Source organism: Onychostruthus taczanowskii, unplaced genomic scaffold (assembly GCF_017590055.1).
Source record: "Onychostruthus taczanowskii isolate IOZ18803 unplaced genomic scaffold, ASM1759005v1 scaffold5, whole genome shotgun sequence".
NCBI classification, from domain to species: Eukaryota; Metazoa; Chordata; class Aves; order Passeriformes; family Passeridae; genus Onychostruthus; species Onychostruthus taczanowskii.
In genome coordinates, this window is record NW_024502568.1 from 17,129,584 (window position 1) to 17,149,873 (window position 20,290).

At 41.2% G+C, this 20,290-nt stretch overlaps 2 protein-coding genes across 4 annotated transcripts in view; one reads left to right on the forward strand and one right to left on the reverse strand.

The window, feature by feature from the left end:
• DOCK1 (dedicator of cytokinesis 1) overlaps nt 1-20,290 on the forward strand; it is a 266,426-nt gene that overhangs the window by 93,776 nt on the left and 152,360 nt on the right. The window lies entirely within an intron of this gene.
• The window catches only part of INSYN2A (inhibitory synaptic factor 2A), a 38,087-nt gene continuing 18,031 nt past the window's right edge, over nt 235-20,290 (reverse strand). The window contains exons 3-4 of the mRNA XM_041415306.1: nt 9,619-9,690; nt 235-418 (exon numbers count right to left, since the gene is read on the reverse strand). Coding sequence (XP_041271240.1) covers nt 235-418; nt 9,619-9,690 — 256 coding nt within the window. The remainder of the gene's footprint in view (nt 419-9,618; nt 9,691-20,290) is intronic.

A 20,290-nucleotide genomic window follows, 5' to 3' on the forward strand; every position in this document is an offset into this window, starting at 1 on the left:
GTTTTACATCCCACATTGGCAAGCTGCAAGTGGAAGTGGGCAGGGGGTTCCCAAGCCCGTGCTCCTGGGCGTGAGTCCGTCGCTACAAAGGCCTTTTTGGTACACGCGGTGAGAACTGGACGCTGCCCTTGGCCAGGACGCTGCTCCTTCCACCAAGATCCCGTCAGAGACGATGGAAACAACTCCAGATATTTGTCAAAGAAGGCCTTGAACTCCACACGTCATGGACTTGGGTTAAAGGAACCAGAGTTTCCATCTTCCATGCTTTTTTGATTCAGTTTTGGATTTTTGCTTGGGAGTAGAGGAGTAGCTCTCCTGAGAATAAGGCAAAGGTGCAACCTGAGTTTCCTCAATAGGATGAAGTTTTCTCAAAACTGGCTGGAGTTTATCTTCTTGCTGTTTAAAATCCAATTCCACGCTAGAAATGGGAAGAGAAAAGCACTCATTAATTATGATGATAAAAAAATATTAATTAACCGAATGTTGAAGTGCTTAATTTATGGAAGTCAATAAATACTTCTTGCATGAAAATGGAAAGGGGCAGTTCAAAAAAGGACGCATTACAGAAGAAAAATAGGAATGGGATTGTTCAGTGCTTCCCTGCTGTTAAGGAGGGTCTTGGGCATTATGTTGGAGGTGCTGGGAAGTGACTCAACACTAGAAATACAACTTTTTTTTGATGGAGAATTTTTTTTTGAAGGCTTCCAGCTTAACTCTCCCTTCTGGGAGGTCAGGGTGGCAGCCAGGCACCTGCATCCTTGTTCTTTGGGGAAAGATGAGAAGTTGGCCAAAAGCAAGGAGGCTGTCTCAGAAATCCTTTATCTCAGCTGTTCCTTGCCACTTTTACCATGAAAAGGTTAATTTCATCAAGTTCCTGTTGTATTTATAGACTTATATACATGTGTGGAATAAACAGATCAGTTAAAAAGCAGTTCTCCTTTATAGTGCATCCTTGACTTTAGAAAACAGACTGAAGCTGTAAATCCCTGTCCTGAATTCCAGACACGGTCGGCTACAAAATCCTTCCAGCAATTAAGAGCCACAGTTGAGATGAAATTCCAACCCTTATTTGAGCTTTGTGCTGCAGAGTGTTTTGAGACCACCTTATAAACCAAAGGAACAACAGCATAAAATGGAGCAAAAATCCTGTCTGATGGTGGGAACTGAATTTTGGCCCCTCAGAACTACCCAGAACTTGGTGGTTTTGGTTGGGTTTGTGCAGAAGCCTCTGGCCATATTCTGTGCTGAGGCTGTTCCTGTATAGAATATTTTTGTGTAGAATATTTGGGGCTGGAAAGGACCTCTGAAGGATTCCTGTTGAAGTGGGGCCTCTGAATATCAGAGGATGAGTTTTAAAGGGTGAAATTGTGGGAATTTTGATGCTTGGATTAATTTATTTCTTCCCTGTCCCCCTCCACTGCTGAGTTGTCTTGGGCTTTGCACTGGCTGCTTTTATCATTGCCTAAATATGAAGTTATCACTCCTGAGCTTGAGTTCACTTTTAATTAGGATTAAATATGCTTCCTGAGGTATTTCTGCCATTGCTTGTTTGGAGTGAACTGCTGGAGAAGTGAGATCTGATTCCCCAGGTCTCATCCATAAAGAGATTACTTTAAACTTCAGTTTAAGCCCTGTCTGATTTAAGGAGAGCAGGGATATGGCACAGAACACCTGCAGCCATTTCCAGGGAATTCTCCAGCGGAATCATTAAGGTTGGAAAAACCTCCAAGATTTCCAGGGGGAAGTTTAGGTGGACTTCACCTTACACAGACTTTGTAAACCAAGCACAGAATGTCATCAAATACCACCTGCTGATTTAGGTGGGGTTTATTTTCCTCTTAGGAATCAAAGATGCTGAGAGAAGGATAAGGAGAATTTTGTGCTTTGGTTTTGTTTTAAGAGCTGGTAACTTTGACTGCAAGGGCTCTGGTGGAGCCTCAGAAAGGGGTGCTGGAAAGGTGTGAGGTCGTTTACATCTGGCTGTGCCTGATCTGGTGTTTGGTTTGAGTGTAAATCCATTTTTAGCAAAAGTTTTGGCATTTCAGTGATTTTGAGAAATTTCAATAGCACAGAAGAGAAATACAATAGGTAAGAATTCAAATAGAGTATTTTACCCATTGCTGTGTTTTTAGTGAATAAAAAGCCATTCCAAACCAAAGATAATTTAAAAAATTTCAGCTCAGTGCTGGAAGTATAGAATGAATTTTCAGAAGGCAGCTATATTGATGAAGAAGCGCATTCCAAGCTTACTGAATTCCAAGCTTATATCCCTCCTTGTTATTGGAAAAATAATGTTGTCTTCACTGCTCACATGTTCTGTGTGCTGTGTGGCTGGCAGAAAAATAGCTGGTTAGAGAAGTTCAGCATGAATTTAGTGGTGAGATGTGGATATCAGCTCATTGGGAATGTCCTAGCACAGGAATTCTGTCAGTGAGACAGAAAATCTTGGAATGAGGGAGGTGCTTCTCTAAGAGCTCACTAATCTCATTTAAAGTGCAGCATTTAATATGTGTTGTATCTGGTTTTTTTCCTCAGTATCAAGTTTTTTTTTGGGGAAAATATAAAAGGGCCTTTCAGCTCTGGCATTGCCAGAGTTCATTTTTACTCCTTTCAAACATTATTCTTTCAGGGAGGCTCTTAAGAGCTGCTGAAATTTGCTGTAAAAAAAGAAATTATTATAAAACCCCGTTGCTGAAGAGAGTAATTTTTTATGTAATCAATTTCTATTAAGATAGACCTCAAGAGGAAAAAAAAGCATCTTAGTTCTGGTCCATCTGACAAGCCCCATGTTATTGCCTTTTGCTGCTGCAGCACAGATCAGCTTTCAGCTCTTCACATCCAAGGGAAATAATTTGCTTCTGAGGGGTATAAAGAGGCTGAAGGAAAAAACATTTGTGTTATTTCAGCATTTAGGTCTGTAAATTTTGAAGAATAATTGACTGGTGTCTATCAGCATCAATTTATCCAGCATTGGAGGTGTTTTAATGGGATTGCTCCATCAGGCAAATGATATGATTGCAAACTTAGGCTTTAATTTATTCCTGCTTGTCCTGCGTAAATAAGACAAAAATCTGATTTTAAAAAAAAATTTCACACATCATTCTGTGTTATCTACAGCTGACTTTATTTTTACTCTTTAGTTTTATATCAATCATATGAAATACTACTAATCATGATCAATGACAGGTTCCCAGAAAGGTTTGGGTTGGAAAGGATCTTCAGGATCATCCAGTTCCAACCTTCCACTTTCCCAGGCTGCTCCAAGCCCTGTCCAACCTTGCCTTGGCCAATTCCAGGGATTAAATTCAGCAAATATTCCATATTTGTAGGACTTCCTGATATATATATTTTTTTATCAAGCTGCATTCCTGAGCTTGATTGTGTCACCTGTCACAGCTCTGCCAATCCTGTTTTGCTCCGTGCTATTTCTGTCCCCTCAGCATCTCCAGGTGTCCTCTCTCCACATGACCTTTTCCTGAAATATCCTCCTGCCATGTGCCTCTTTTCACTTTCAGACTTGCATTTTGTCCCTTAAGCCTGCCCATAATAACTCCATTAATTTAATTATCCAGGACTCTCCTGTTCTCTTGGCATGACACACAGAGATGGGAATTATTTGCTTTAGAAGCATTTTTTCTTTAATAATAGAATCGTATTTTTCAATAGGCTGACAACTCTGGACAAGCCCTACAGAAACAAGAGATGCATTTTAAATATTATTTAATAGCACAAACCTTGGCCTGACACACCTGGTCAGGACATCCTAAAGCTTCACTTCCCATGTTGTTAAATATTGTTAAATTTGGAGCACTGAGTCAGAGTTTTTCCATCTTTAATGCCTGTCCCAAATTCTTCCTCCAAACAGAGGGGCTGTTTTTATCAAAGACTACAAGCAGTAAAATTCTATTTGTGATAAATATTTCTGTGTTTTCTCCCCAAAATCACTACAGATTTACAAGGTTTGCAACCAAAACTTCCCATTTTGAGGCAGTTGCCTGTGCATCAGTGCTGTCTTTCCCAAGAAAATCGGGGCAAATAAAATCAACTAGCAGCCCTTGGGTGATTTTATTTTGGCACCACCCTCACAAGGAAGGTTTTTTTCCTATTATCCCATCCATCCCTGCCCTCTGGCAGTGGGAAGCCATTCCCTGTGTCCTGTCCCTCCATCCTTTGTCCCAAGTCTCTTTCCAGCTCTCGTGGAGCCCCTTCAGGGGACCTGAGGCATTGATGAGCTGAATTTTCTGATTTTGGCTTTCTGTATTTGACAGGATATATTAATGAGTTTACTTTTGCATGCAGGCAGCAGAGAACCTTTTCTAATTTAGTTGCTGTATGAGGGATTGAGATCAGAATTGGAGGAGTGAGAACTACTGGGATTAAACATATGGACTGTGGGAGGGTTTGGAGCAACAAGCTCTGAGATATGGATGGGTTTTCTTACTTTCTAGCACAGTCACACGTTGTTGTCATGGATCATTTTCAGGTTTTAGCTGCTCATGATCTGTTGGTTACTGGAGAATTGCTGAATCAGAGAAATCTGGGTTCAGGATGGAGCTGCTGAGGGATTTCAGAGAATCATGGAATCCCAGAATGGTTTGGGCTGGAAGGGACCTTAAAGCTCATCCAGTTCCCCCCCTGCCATGGCAGGGACACCTTCCCCTGTCCCAGGTGCTCCCAGCCCCAGTGTCCAGCCTGGCCTTGGGCACTGCCAGGGATCCAGGGGCAGCCACAGCTGCTCTGGGCACCCTGTGCCAGGGCCTGCCCACCCTCACAGGGAACAATTCCACCCAAAAATCCCATCTATCCCTGCCCTCTGGCAGTGGGAGCCATTCCCTGTGTCTGTCCCTCAGACTCTTGTAGTCTCCCTCCATCTGTGTGAAGCTCCTTGTGGCACTGGAAGGGACAATGAGGTCACCCCAAAGCTTCCAGGCTGATCAATCCCAATTCTCCCAACCTTTCCCCACAGCAGAGCTGCTCCATCCTCTGGTCATCCTGGAGCTGCTCTGGGCTCATTCCAGCAGCTCCAGCTCCTTCCTCCACTTGTCCCTTGACACCTCCAAGGTTGGAGCCTGCACAGGCTCTGGGCAGTTTTTTCCTCTTTCTGCTTCCAGGGAAATCCTCTTTCCTTCCCCTCCAGCTGAGCCCCTCAGGTGACACCTGAATTTCCCTTCTCATCCCCACATCCTCCAGGCTCTCAGAGCAGCTGAGCCATGGGGAGGTGAAGCAGGAATTGCAGAATTCCACCTTGTGGGTCACATTAATTGGATGACACAGCATTAGTGCTTCACATCCTGGAAAAACGGGATCCAAAGGAGCACTAATCACTTCAAAATGAACTTAATGCACTTCCCAGCGATCTCAGCTAAGTTTCCTATTTCAGCCCAAAAATCAGCCCAGCCTGGGATCCAAAGCACTGCCAGCATTCAGGAGCCTTTGAGATCCATTTTTCATCTTATAGTCCAGAGATAAGATGAGAAAATGTAAATTAATTAATGTGGGTAGGAAATAAAAAGGTGATGAAAATTGCTATTCTCAGCATCGAATCACCTGATTTTCTTACATTGTTGCTATCCTAAGGATTGATGCCTTATGCTCACTTTTTATTGCCACATTTGTTGATTTGAATAATTAATATTTAAGTACCTAACCTTTAGAAGTGAATTTCTTCTATGTGGGATCTGTGCTGCCTGATTAACTTTTATCCCCGTATGTTAACCTGTTTGACCTCTTGTACTGAATTCCATTTTATAGATTTCAAATAATATATTTTCTGCTGGATAGTGAGAATCCACCTTAAATTAATATAAAATAAAAACACAGCAGCATAAATCAACATTTTAAAGGAGCAAAATTAATGGTTGAGACAGCTTTGAGTGATTTTTTTTCTTCCTCTCCCACGGAACTACAATAGTGGAGTGTGGATTTGTTTTCCTTCCAAGTCAGAAATTGGGATTTCAGCTCCTAGAAGTTCCCTTCCAGCAGCTGAAATTTCCTTGTAAAAGCTGTTGGAAGTTCGTGACCTTCCCGCCTGAAGGGAAGTCCAGCAGGAATCCCACAAGATGTTCCTTCCCAGAAATAATTACTGCTGAAATCCTGAGAATAACTCACCAAATATTCCAGAGAAACCCCATTTTCTCCTGCAGATTCCTTCTCAAGGATTAACATTCACATGGGATGGGAAATTAAGCAGGAGCAGGAAGGGCAGGTCCAGGAAAAGATAATTACAGGATAAAACAGGCTGGGAGGCTTTCAGTCCACCTGGGTTTGGGCTTTTTCAGAATTGCTACAGTTTGTGCATTTCAATGCAATTCCTTCTTAACAGCAAGTTTTACTGCACTGTAAAAATTGCATATTTACTGCCATATACAGAATTTTTATTTAAATATTTCAGTGTTTAAATTGACTTTATCCTGGCAATACCCCTGATTAAACTTCTTTTCTGTCTTTAAAAATGTCCATGGGGCATCGGCATCAGACAGAAATTTGTGTTGTGTTTGTAGCAGATGATTTTGGAAGTGTTCTGTGACCTCATGATTATTGAAACTGCTGGATAAAATAAGGTGGTTGGGTTTTTTAATAATGTAATCACAGTTTTGGTTTCTGTTTTAAATTCTGCCTGAACATGGCTACAAAGAATATTTTTTAGTGACAGTTGTAAGGCTGTGGCTGCTCTGGTGCAGTGAGAGAAGCTGAGTGATTCCTGGCTCTGGAGTTCCAAGTTCCTGAACATACTGCAGAAATAAGTAGAATTTTGAGGAAAATGGAATATCCAAATGGGAATGTCTTTCTTTTCTTCCTGATTTTCAAAGCAGCTTCAGGTTTTGCTAATTTGTCTTTTTGATACTGTTTACTGTTTGATCAGTTTCCTGTTTACTTCCTCGTTTTTTCAAGTAATGTGATTTTCCTTTTTCTGTTTTTAGAAGTATTTTCTTTTTTATTTAAGAAATAGTTATTCTTCTCAATATAAAGACAAAATAATAGAAAATAGATTTTTAATACTAACAAAAACATTTACATTTAATATGCAAAATAACTGTATTCCCAGAAGGCTCTTCTTAGAATTTTTTCCTGACAGTATTGATATTTTGGATGCTGAAAACCCTTTAAAGCACAGCAGGGGTTTTTTGTCGCCTTCTCCACTGTCTCTGTTTATTGTGCTCCATTATATCAATACTCTGAAATTCATCTTGAGGGGGAAGAATTTAATTCCATCAATTTCTGCCTCCTCACCTGTGCTGTGCCTTGGGTAACTTAACCATTCCTTTAAGATGCTGTTTGAAAATAAAGATTTGAAACAGCTGTAAATATTTTTTTCAGTGTTACAATGTCCAAAATTGAATCAAAATCCAAAAACCCACACAGTCAATTAAAGGCAAAGTGAAGGATTTCTGTAAATATTGATTTATCCCATAAGGGCATTATTTATATATTAATGCCTTTATGGGATAAATTAATTCTATGTATATAATTATTATAATAATATAATATTTATTTACTATTATAATAACATATTTATTTATTATCATATAATTGTATCTAATATAATTCATTATGTAGAATATATAAAAATATATGCATACATGTAATATAATATCTATAAGTATATATATTATATATTTATATGGGATAAATTTAAATATATTTATTTATATATATTTTCAGTCTCTCCTATGTTAATTGGGAAAAAGAGCTCTAGACTAAGAACCTCCTGCTGACAGGTCCAGTGCCTTCCAAGAATCCAGGGATTTCTGGCACCTTGAGCAGCTTTAATTTCTGTTCCTAAAAGCTGTTTTGCCCTAAAGAGAGCCCAGGTCACTCCCTGCAGCATTTTCCACGCAAACCCTTGGCAAAGGAGCACCTGGATTTAATCCCAGCCTGACTCAGGAGCTGCTGCCTTTTCCCAGAGGTGTTCAGAAGTTCCTCCAGGACATCCCAGGGCTGTTTTTATCTGTGAATTCCTGGTTTATCCCTTCTGGTTTATCCTGTCTCCATAATCCCCTTTGCTCCTGCCTCCCCTGCTTTGCTGCATCTCTGCTTTCTGATTTCTTGCCTGCAGCAGGAATTCTCCTAAACTGGCACAAAGCTGAGCTGGTGTTTGCTCAGAAATCCCCTGCAAACAGGGCCTGAGGCAAATATCCAAAGGGATTCCAGGTGGGAATGGGCAGCAGGATCTGTCAATTCCAGGTGGGAATGGGCAGCAGGAGCTGCCCTCTCTCAGCAGGAAAACTCTCCCAACTTGCGTTTCTGGATTTGGTTCACATTGAATGCAAGAATGGAAGCTGGAAGTTTCCTTAACTTGAAATCCACTGAGTAGAAATGAAGATTTACAAAAATTTCTTAATTGGGTTTTTTTCCTAGCTAATGAAACAAGGAGAATTCCCTGATGGAGTTGTGGTGTGTTGTACCTCCAGGCTGCTCTGAGGCAGGAATTGCACAGGAAAAGGGAGGCACTGGAGGCTTTGGGGGTTTCTGTGCTTCTGAACTTGGCTGAAAAGGAGGAACAAAGACATTTATTGGTTTCTGGCCCTGCACAAAACCCTGTTGTGGTCAGCTGTAAGGTGGAGCTGGAGGTTTCCATCGTTTTTTATTTATTTCTGTGCAGTGAAGAGAAAATTTATAAATAAATAGCTCCAGCTCTTCTGCCTAAAGCTGGCTGAGCAGAGAGTTGAGGAGTGAAGGGGGAAATCCTACACTGGTACCTTCATTTGAGTTTCTGTCTCCACTGGAATTGGTATATTTGTGCATTTTCATTTGTGCTGCACTGCCTGATTTGCTGAAAGCCTGAGCCACGTTTGTTTTCACCTCCCCTGGAAACAGTCAGGTGGATTTTTTGGGGCTCCAGAGAGGGAGGACAATGAAGCTGCCAGGGTGAAACATTGTCAGCCTCATGATGGCTTCACCCAGTGCCTGTTATTCCTTCACTGGATGTGCCAAAAAACCCCAAAACAACAAACCCAAACTGGGTAGGAACGTCAGTGTATAAGATCAGAATATTAAATGGTTTGGGTTGAGATGGATTTTAAAGCTCATCTCATTCCAGCCCCAGGGCAGGGACATTTCCACTGTCCCAGGCTGCTCCAACCTGGCCTTGGGCACTTCCAGAGATCCAGGGACACCCAGGGCTGCTCTGGGAATTCCATCCCAGCTCCTCCCACCCTCCCAGGGAACAATTCTTTCCCAATATCCCATCCATCCCTGATTTTACTCTAGAACTGTAGATGGGATCTGTATCTGGTTCTCTTTGCTTTACAAACCCTCTTTCCAGTGGCTTCCCAAGTCCAGCTGTTATTGCCATGAAAATAAATCTAAAGTAGGTACAGAAGTGTATAAAAGTAAAATTGAAGTTGACTTGTTGGTCAGAATATCAGAAATACCTCCAGCAATTTAAAAACAATGTAAAATTTAAAAATCTTGTAACACCTCCCACCCCACAGCTCTGTGCCCACAATCGTCTCTGTCTGATTTACTCTTCCACAAATGTTGAATTTTATGACTTTAGTGGAGTCAAATTTCTGTTGTGTTGATTGGAACATAAAGGCCAATCTCTGAGCCTGCATTAGTGACTGAATCATTGCTTTCCCCCAGGGAAAAATGGAAATATTGGTGTTTTTAACCTACCTGTAGATAATACATGCACTGTTCCTGCATGTGTCACAATTGGCCGTGTCCTGGCCGGTCCGATAGGAAAGCCTGCAAAGACAAGAACATGGCATCAGTAAAAAAGTTATTTATTTTAACAAGTTTTGGCCTTCCATGACCATTTTCATAATGATCAGAATTTCGTGATTTTCTTTTTTTTACCTTGATCATTGAATGTAAAAATCCAGACATTAGGAAAATAGCATCAAAAATGGCACATTCAGCTTAAATTAAGAAGTTACTTCTTTGGGGTGTGTTATTATTTTCTCCACTTTCACTCTACCCAAACTCTGAGCATGAAGCAATAAATCAAAACACAAAATCCATTACATCAGGAGGAGTGTACAGACTATAATAATGCAAAGTAAGATCTGGTTAGGAATTTTGTGCCTCTCAGTGAGGTCTGAAGATTTGTTGTGGCGATGTTTATGTGTTAAAAGGAAGAAAATGCCTTTGAAATGACATTTCCTGTGCTCCCTTAGCCTGCAGCTGTGCTTTGTCACACTCTGGTTTGAAGTCTCTTGCAGCAGTGACTTCTCAGTTACCTGCTGTCTCCGTGCTTGTCTCTGCCTTGGTCACTTTTAATTAAAAAGGGGTTTTAAAGATATGCAGGTATTTTTTAATACATGGAAATTTCATTAAAAGAAATATATTTCATGAAAATAGAACACTTGCCTGTGAACATGAATATTCTGGCATGCAGATGAATTTAAAATGAAAATTGTTAATTCAATATTTGTGCATTGGTACTTAGATTTTTCTTTGTAAAATCACAAATTTAGACTCTTTTGAAGTTAATTTCAGTTTGTTACATACAAACAAGTGCTAGCAACCTTTCTTCAAAGTTGTTTTTAGAAGAAGTGGGGAAATAATTTTTCCAGGGAACTTTGGAGATGTGGAAAATAGATCCAAGTCAGGATTCCTTCAGGGAGTGAGGTTCTGCTTCAAGCACAGGCAGTTCAGCTGGTTGACCTCCAATTATTTAGGGCTGCTTTGCTTAACCAGGGGCATCTCTGCTCCTTCCCTGCCCTTGCAGGGACAGAGCTCCTCTGCTGCTCTGACAATGAGCAAAAATAAAAAAAAATCCAGCATTTGAAAATAAAAAGGGTTAATTTGTACCTGACAAAATATCCAGCCTATGTAATATCAAGTGTTAATGGGAAATTCTGCACCAACTGTTTGATGTGCCTGTCCCCAGGATGGAAAATCAGCATTTCTGAGGTGCTGCAGGCTGTTTGTGTAGCTCAGAAAATGATCAGCTGGGCCTGTGTCACTTTCCTTTATGATTTTAAGGATTAGCAGTGGCTGGGGTGGTGGCACAGCCGCAGGCTCTGGGGCTGTGGGTGCAGCTCCTGGCACTGTGGTGGCACCAACAGAAGTTCATGAGAAGGTGAATCTGCTTTAAGACATTTTTTTTTCCTTCTAAAAGCAAAATGCAGTGTGGAGTTCTTGCTGTTCCAGATGGTTGTTGTTGTTTGGCCTCAAAATTGCTTTTTAATCAGAGGAACATGCTCACATTGCAAACGTTGCTGATTTTTAACATCACACAAAAGCCACATCACAGAACCATGGCATGGTTTGGGTGGGAAGGGATTTGAAATTCAATTCAAAGCCATGGCAGGGACACCTTCCCCTGTCCCAGGTGCTCCAGCCCCAGTGTCCAGCCTGGCCTTGGGCACTGCCAGGGATCCAGGGGCAGCCACAGCTGCTCTGGTAGTTCCATCCCAGCCCCTCCCCACCTTCCCAGGGAAAAATTCCTTCCCAATATCCCATCCAACCCTGTTGTCATTTTCCCAACCTGGAAAATGAACTTTGTGATAAATTTAGGGTAGGAGGTAATATAAAAATGGATTTTTATTGAAGGCTTTCAGGGACAGTTATGGAGAGGTGTCTACAAAAGTCTATCCTCAATGTGGTGAGTACATTTTTATAAGTTTTAGGAAATTAACATAATTGATGAATGTGCTAATTAGGAGGACAGGGGGTGGTGCAGTCTTCTCCAGGTTGAGTCCCTTTTCTGGAGTTAGGCACTAAGCTGTACTTTGTCCAGGAAATGTATCTTGGAGAATCGTTCTCAGCCTTGGTAGTTAGGAAGAACCAACCTAGGATAGGGGTCTTGTATTTCTCAGGGCTTGGAGTTCTGGAATTTGTGCTGGTTTTTGTCTAGGGAACAGTCATGGAGAGTTATTGGTACATTAGGCATTAATATAACAGGTTACAGAGCTCCAAATGTATGTGCAGAGAATACAGAGGACACAGAAAAGGAAAAAAGGCAAAAACCAAAACAGCATCAAACCCACCCTCCTTCAGGTGTGCAGAAGCCTGCACACCAATCAAAATGTCCATTTGGTGTGCTCTTCCTTATGGGAAAACCCCACTCCTGGTTTATATTTGCTCTTATCCTCTCTACGAGAAGCAATTCCTGATTTTCATTTCCCCTCTTCAAACCTTGCAGAAGCTGACATTCAAATTGTCCCTGCTATGAACCTGAGACTTGTAAAATGGGTTTTTTTCCAAGCTATTGATCAGCTCCTAAAAGCTCTAACTAAAGATACAACATTTAAAATCTAGAGATGAGTTGGGGAAGGCTTTTATTTACTGAGGACATAAAGGAGAGTCAATAGCTGCCTTCAGAGGGATGTGGCTCTGCTCTTTATAGGTAAAGCCATAAACACCCTGTGCTGGTGCCAGCTGGTTTGGTTTTTTTGTTTAAAGTTGTTTTCCAGTTGGGACTTTTTCATTCATCTTTGTAGCCCTGCAAACAGCTGGAACTGGATGATCTTGAAGGTTTTCCCAACCCAAACAATTCTATGATTTGACGGTCTTTAAATGCATAATAATTCTAGATTTCCATATACTTAAAAGCATATTTGCTGGTATAAGGCTGGCTCGTTAAGCTGATGAAAATGAATACTTACATCCTTGGATGTAATTATTTAAAAATGAGATGATTTTTGGATGATGAGTTTGAAATCCTGATCTCTTAACTGCCACATTCAGCTCTGCTTGGTTTTAGCATCTTTGCAATTCTCAGTCTTCACTTGTTACAGTGATATATTCGTTTTCTAGTTGGAATTAATCCTTGATTAAATTTTCTTAAAGCAGTTTTTCCTTACTGAGTATTTTTAGCTTTTCAGAGATGATTTTTGCGTATTTTCTATTATTACCTTCTTTAAGTGATCCTGTTAAAATTCCCTGAAAGCCCCAAGAACACTCCATGGTGTCCCAGTGTTTGGTTTCCATCTGGCAGTTTCAGAGCTCTTTAGCCAGGACTGAATTATGTGAGTGTTAGAACAGTGTAAATTCAATTATTTCTATAAAAATTAAACTCCTCATGAAAGAATTTTGCTGTTGATAGGTACCTCAGGGCTTTGGACTTTCACTTTCTTGTTTTCACATAATTATCTACACAAACACTTGCATGGAATTCGTCTCCTTCATGCCAGCAAGGATTTCACTACTGGCAGAGCATTGCCATGCAGGTTTTAGGCAATGAGGTTGATTTTCAGTGCAGACTTCCTGGAAAACAGAGTTTTCATCAGTTTTGACTCCTAGGAGTGATTTGAGAGCAGAGTTCTGGGTGATGATGCTTTCCTTGTGCCATGCAGTGTTTGAATAAGCTGCTTTTCTTCCTTCCTCCTAAAAATAATTTGGAAAGTATTCCATTGTAGGAGAGAGACCAAAAACTTTGTCCTTCATTACTAAACCAGTTGGTTTTTTTTTGGGTAAAAATAAATTCTTTCAAATGTCAAGTCTTTCACAAGGCAAACTTTCCTACAGAAAATCTGTCGCCTTTTTGGAGAAATGGAAGTTGGGTTTGGCCTGGTGTGGCTGCCAGGGGTTATTCCTGGAGTTTCAGCCTGTTTTGGATGTGATTGTTCTCATGTCCACTGAGGAAGAGCCCTTGCTCCAGAGCTTCATCCTCTGTTCCTTAGATCCTGTATTTTCTGTTTCCATCTGGATGTGCAGAGCTTGGGCGGGTCATGGAATCCCAGAATCCCAGACTGGTTTGGGTTGGAAAGGACCTTAAATCCCACGAAATTCCATGGGCAGGGACATCTCCCACTATCCCAGGGTCCTCCAAGCCCTGTCCAACCAGGCCTCAAAGGTTCTGGAGCAAGGATGGATGTAGGTGAGCTCAGTTTCTCTGTCTACGTCTCTCCTTGGAAAGGAGATCTCATCTCCAGTTTTTCACACATTTTTCCGTATTATTTTCAAAAGACTTTCATTTTCTGTCAGGTTAATTTTATTTTTTTTTAGCATTCTGGATACAACCTGAGCTTAACCTCAATTAACACTGCCAAGTATTAAAATATCATAATGAAGAACAACCATTTTGCTGACATGGACTGACAGGAACTAAGAATAGGCTGCAATTTTCAGAGCAGCCTAAGGGGATTACACTCTCTAAATCCCTGTGAAACACACAATTTGTGCACCTGCTGGAGGCTTTTTTTAAAAAAATACCAACTTAAACATCAAAATCTTTGCATTTGAATTTTCTTTGCTTGTATAAATAAAGAGACCCTATTGAGCTGGGAGAGGGAAGCTTAGATCTATGTCTGCTGATTTCTTTTTTAAATGGGCATCTATCAAAAAATAAGAAAAAACTCCTAAAAACTGTTTAGAAGGATTGATCTGTTAGATCTGGAGTCCCTTAATGGCAGGATTTTCCAGAAGTGGCTGTGATGGCTACAGAGCAGGATGCTCCTGGTGTTCCTCACACTTCTGATGGATTATCACTAGCAAGAAGGATGAACAGACTTCAAGAATTTTTTTTGTGGATGTTTGTTATTTAAATACAGTGAAACAAATGATCTTAGGCAGGCAGTGGGCCTTTGAAGTGTGTTTGAAGTGACAGTTCTGGCCTTGCTCAGAGGAAGTGCAGGCCCTGCTTCTCCTCAAGTCTTTGTATTAATTGGAGTGGTTTTATTATTTCCTAGAGCTGCTGAGACAACTCATTACACAGCTGGGTAAACCCTACTGATCCCAGAATCCCAGAGTGGTTTGGCTTGGAAAGGATCTTAAAACTCATCCAGTTCCACCCCCTGCCATGGGAACACTTTTCATAGACCAGGTTGATCTAAGCCCCATCCAACCTGGCCTAACGTTGCCCACCTTTACAGAAAAATGCTTTAAAACTCAACAGTTGGATAGAGAGCTTCTCAAAATCTTTGTTTCCCAGTTCAAAGTATTACAGAACTGATAATTCCAGAAACTGTGCTTCAAGAGAAAATTGGCATTATTATTACAAACATAATCTGCCTTTTGGCAAAATAAAATGACTCCACTTTGTCATGAGAGCTATAGTTGTCCTTATGACTTGAGTAAGTCATTTTTCAGCCATGTAAAATGCAGAAAAATCTCTTGTATCTCTTCTGCATCTTATTTTAGGTTAAAATAAATCCTGCTTAGCCCTAGAGGTTTATTCTGCCCTAGGAAAGCTTTACCACTTTAGTTCAATGGGAAACTCATACAAATGTATTCGTGTATCAGCAAAATCAGGTTTTTAGTGGATGAAAATCTCTAGTTCCTTTAAGAACTTCAGATTCTGCTCCCAAACCAGGTCTGGGCAGGTTTAAACCACCTTGGGCCAACCTTTGGCTCCTGTAAGGCTGTTTTGAAAAATCACTTTCGAAGTAGAAAAATTGTTTTAACCTTTTTGCTGCTGTGTTTTCCTGAAGTTGGTAATTACCAATTAGCAGTTTGTATTTAGAGAGGATAAAAATCAGGATGGATGTTGTGCTTCCAGGAATTACCTTGAGGCTCTTCTGGATGCAAACATGGATTTCTTCTTTGTTTCAGGGTCTGGTGTGCTTGGGTTATTTTTGCTTTCCCTCCTAACTATTATTCTATTTTCCATGGTTTTGTTGTGTCTGTTTTTCCTCTTTCCCTCTGTTTTGTTTTCCCACTCAGAGATCGCACTGGTCTAAGTGATCCCAGCTTTGTGCTGCTGGCTGGTTTTCTAACTAAGGATGAACTAAACCTTAATGAAAACAGTTTTCCTCTCTCCAAAGCTCATCCCATTCTCCCCCCTGCCCTGGACAGGGGCAGCTTCCACAATCCCAGGCTGTCCAAACCCCATCCACCCTGACACTCCCACACTGAACACTCTTCTCTCTCCTTATTTCAAGGTTGACACTACTGATCTGGCTTCTGAAAACAATCGTTTGCCATGTACAGAAAGTCAGTGGTGAGATTTTTCAGGCTCTTTCCAAGACAGTGGTTTGTCTTTTGCTGCATCCTGACAGTTGGAAGCAGATGACTAATTTGCTTTTTGAGGTATTTGCACTGTGGGCGTACAGCACGACTCCCACGACAGCAATTCAAGTGCTTTCACCCTGTAAATACATTTTGTATTATACTCAGGTTAGTCAGGGAGTGTTGTTTCTTGTTGTTTTTTTCTTTTTTTTAATAACTATATATTTTAATAGGACTGTTGATTTTTTAATAAAAAACACAGTGAAAATGAAGAGAATTAAAATGTGTTTCAAGTAAAATCACAAAATCTTACAGGGATTAGGTGCGTACAAGGTCCAACATCTCTCCTGAATATTTGTGCCTTTGTTGTCTCATCAGAAAAATCAGGAGGATAATTAAAATGTCAGCTTGTGGTGTTAATAACCATTCAGGGAATTTGCTCTGGAGGAACAGCAGCTGCACTGCTGGTGGGTAATTCTTAGGCCAGGCACTTCCAGCAAGTTATCTGGGAGCACATTCCAGAGCTCTGTCCCTTCCCTCTTCATCCCAAATCTCTCCCCATTGTGGTTTCCCCCCAAGGGAGGATTCAGGACTGGATCTAGGGTTTTTGCCTGGATTTGAGGTCCTTGCCTGGATGTCTGGAGCCTCCTGAGCCAGCAGCTCATCATCAGATCTGCTGCACCCACCCATCCTTTCCTGCAGCTTCAAGTGTTCCTCCTCCCACTTCCCACTGCTCTTACACACCCAAATCCATGGGATTTTATATTTAATTTTGTGTGTGTGACTTTTGGGAGCAGCTGGGGTGATGTGTTAGATGGTGGGAATCCTCGTGCCCTCACAGCTCCTGCTGCTCCCACCCTGAGCTGAGGAGTTCCTTCTACTGAAACACAGCACCTGGGATCCTGCTTGGCTTGGACTTTCTGAATTGAGGCTGCTCCCAGGAATTGCTTCTATAAATGAGGGAAGATGGGAAAAATCAAAATCTGTGGTATTATTTCATCATTTTGCTGTGATTAAGATTTCAAAGTGCAAGCTCAAATACCTTCTGTGCATTATATCTCTAAGCATACATTGGCTTCAAATAATAACTGCATCAGCCAGGCTTGTTTAAAATTCCAAACGTTGTGCAGTAGCATAGAATTAAAAGAGGGAGGAGAATTGCTGGCCACTGATGCTGGTGTTTGTGTGGAGCCAGTGCTTGGTGTTCCAGGAAGGCCTGGACGTGGTGCTCTGGGCTGGGGACAAGATGGGATCAGGCACAGGTTGGACTTGATGGTCCTGGAGGTCTTTTCCCACCTAAATAGTTCTGGGATTCTGTACTTGCAAGAAGGATGGGAAGATGTATGGAGATAAAACCAAAAAAACAGCAGGAAGGATCATGGAAGTGTTGAACTCTGCCTGCTGCAGCCTGAGCAGGTCCCAGTACTTTGTGTTTCCCCATTTCCTTGGATAATGGGAATTTGAGGAGAATTCACAGACCAGGAGTGTGGCAGTCGCTTGAGTCCACAGTTCCAGGTCCCATCCCTGGAATTTCTTTGGAGCTCATGTGGATGACAATAATGTAAACAATTCTTTTATCAAAGAAATGACCTAACTGACTCCAGGTTCAAATATTCCAGAGGGTAAACTTCCTTCTTAATGCCAAAATATACCTCTGCTGGCCTCCTGAGGAGTTACTGGACCACACACAGCTTCTGTGGTTTTAAACTGAAAAAAGGTTGATGGACATGGGACAGGAAATTGTTCCCTGAGATGGGGAGGAATTGTTCCCTGGGAGACCCTGCCCAGAGAAGCTTTGGCTGTCTCAGGATCCCTGGAAGTGTCCAAGGTCAGGCTTGGAGGGGACAGTGGAAGGTGTCCCTGCCTATGGCAGGGGTGGAATTGGGATGGTCTTGAAGGTCCTTTCCAACCCAAACCATTCTGGGATTCTCTGACACTGGAATTGAGGGAAAAAAAAAAATAAATCCCAGTGTTCCCCCATGGAGTTGTGTCTGTCCTCTTCTGGTTGGTTCATGAAGTGAGTAATGGAGTAGAGATCATCCCCCATCATCATCCTGTTAGGAGAAGAGATCCAAAAACAGCTGGGAATGTTTGGAGGCATTTCCAGCCTCCCTTGGAATAGCAAGTTTCCTTTTTGTTGACCTGGAGCACTGATCCCTCCATGACATGCTAAAACCATCACAGCAGAGCATCATAAAAAGCTCAGAACTGGGCCAGTTTCACTGAAGTGTTTTATTAACTACAGTTTAACGTGAAAAAAACAGTTCCATGGGAAGGGAATTGTCCATCCATCTTCAAAATTCCTCTGTTTGGCAAAGCTCAAGGCAAAAGCTGTAAAAACTGTGGGACAGTGTGGACACCTCGGTTTTGTTCAGGTGTGAGTGGGAGCAGTTCCACCAGAGACCCAGCAGCGACCCAGAGGTGGGGTCAGGGAGGATGGACACTCCTCACTTCAGTTTTCCTCAGGCCACAGGATGTGTGGGATGTGAGGGACATTAAAGATCATCCCCCAGGTCCCTGAATCCAGCTCAGGTCTCCATCATCTCCCAGTTCTTCACCTTCACTTTCCTAAATGTGCTACACAGGAGCTTTTTTTAAGCCTGTCCTAAATCTGGAACGTGGGGTAGCTGGAGCCTCTGTAGTTTAAAAACAAAGCATCCCTGTCTTCAGACAAGTCTTTTTCCTCTTTTTTTTGTCATTTTTCCTCAGTCAGGATAAGAGATAATTGTACCTTTGTGCAAGCACGGGGCTCAGAAGGAGGTGTCAATTAGAAATCAGTTGTTTCATCTCCTGGTGAAGGAACAGCAGTGAGAAATTGAACACTCTAAAGCTCATTTTGGTCCCATTTTTACAAGCTCGTAGCTCTGCGTTCTGATACTGCCAACAGCCAAACTGCAGTTATTAAAGGATTATTCTAATTGTGAAAACTTCATAATTCCTTACTTCTACAATCATGCTCTTTTTTAAAAAAAAACCCACAGTGATTTAGCAGGAAAACTCTCTTTGCAGGTGTATGATTTGAGCAGCTTGGTGACATTGGGAAGCTTCTGATCCATGGTAATTTTCTATGGATATATTTAGCAAAAACATGGTTTGCTTATACTTTTTTTTGGTCTTTCATTAATAGACTCCATCAGTTTTTTCCAGATTTGAATTGTGGGGATTTGCTTTTATTGGCCTTTGTTTCCCTGCAGCCAATCTGCTGGAAAAGTCCTAAACCTTAATTTCACTTTGAAGCTGCTGATCCTGGGCTGGAGCAGGGAGGTGTGGTGGGGAATGACATTTCTTCTTGGTTTTAAAGTCCAGTGAATAGCAGCCAGATAGAAATCAAATTATTTTTCTCAGTAGTTCAAATACATTTCCATTAAATTCTGCCTGTACAGTATATGCAGATAAAAAGCTGGACTATATTAGCAAAATAAGGTCTATTTTCTGAGATTCAGAATGTTCCTAGTGGCATTTTTTGGGGGGAAAACAGATCGTTAATACCAAGTAACTTTGCTAAAAAGATTATTCCTTTTTTTAAAATGTTTATTCCACATTCTGGTTGTTGTTAGGTGTCACTTTTCCCTTTTTTTTCCCCTCATTTCCTTGCCGAAAGCCTCCTGCCACTGTATTCCTCACAAAGGATTGATAGAAAATGGCTCTGACAGCAGGGTTATTGAAGAGCTCTCTATCTTCAATGTTATAGTACCCAGGAACTCTGAATTATTACACATTAATGTTCCAGGATGTGTGGGAACTGTGAGACTTTGCCCTTTTTATCCACTCTGGCAATCTGATCTGAAACTTGTATTATCAGCCCCAGAATAAATGTGTCCAACTCTAATGAAAAATCCTATCAAAAATATAAATCTCATCATGGTTTGAAGGCCTGTGAAATGGTGTGCTCTGAGATGCTCCTGGTACCTGCCTTTGGAGATCCAACTCCAGACAGGTCTTAGGGAGCTAATTCAGAAAAAAAAATGGAATGTGAGGCTAAAAAAATGGAATTTGAGGTTAAGAAAAATTGGAATTTGAGGTTAAAAAAAAATTGTAGTTTGAGGTTAAAAAGAATTTTGAGGTTTAAAAAAATTGGAATTTGAGGTTTTAAAAAAAAAGGAATTTGAGGTTAAAAAACTGGAATTTGAGGTTAAACCTTGGGTGATGCTGGATTTTTTACCTTCAGTGATAGTGGATATTTCAGTGGTCAGTCTTATATAATCAGCTTTCATTGTTTGGTTGATTTGGGATTTTTTTACATGAGAGAATTTTAGATAAGAGGGATCAAGGGGATTCCATAGACTGGCAGCAGGTACTGGAATAACCTCCAAGGGTTTTGGGATGTAATTGGATAGTTCCAGTGGTGAGGTGTCAGTGTGGGCCTGCTCTGCTCCAGCTATGCTTGGTGAGCAGGAAAAGGCTGGTTCAGAGCTTGGAAAACCAAATTTCTTGCGTTGAGGGCAGGTAA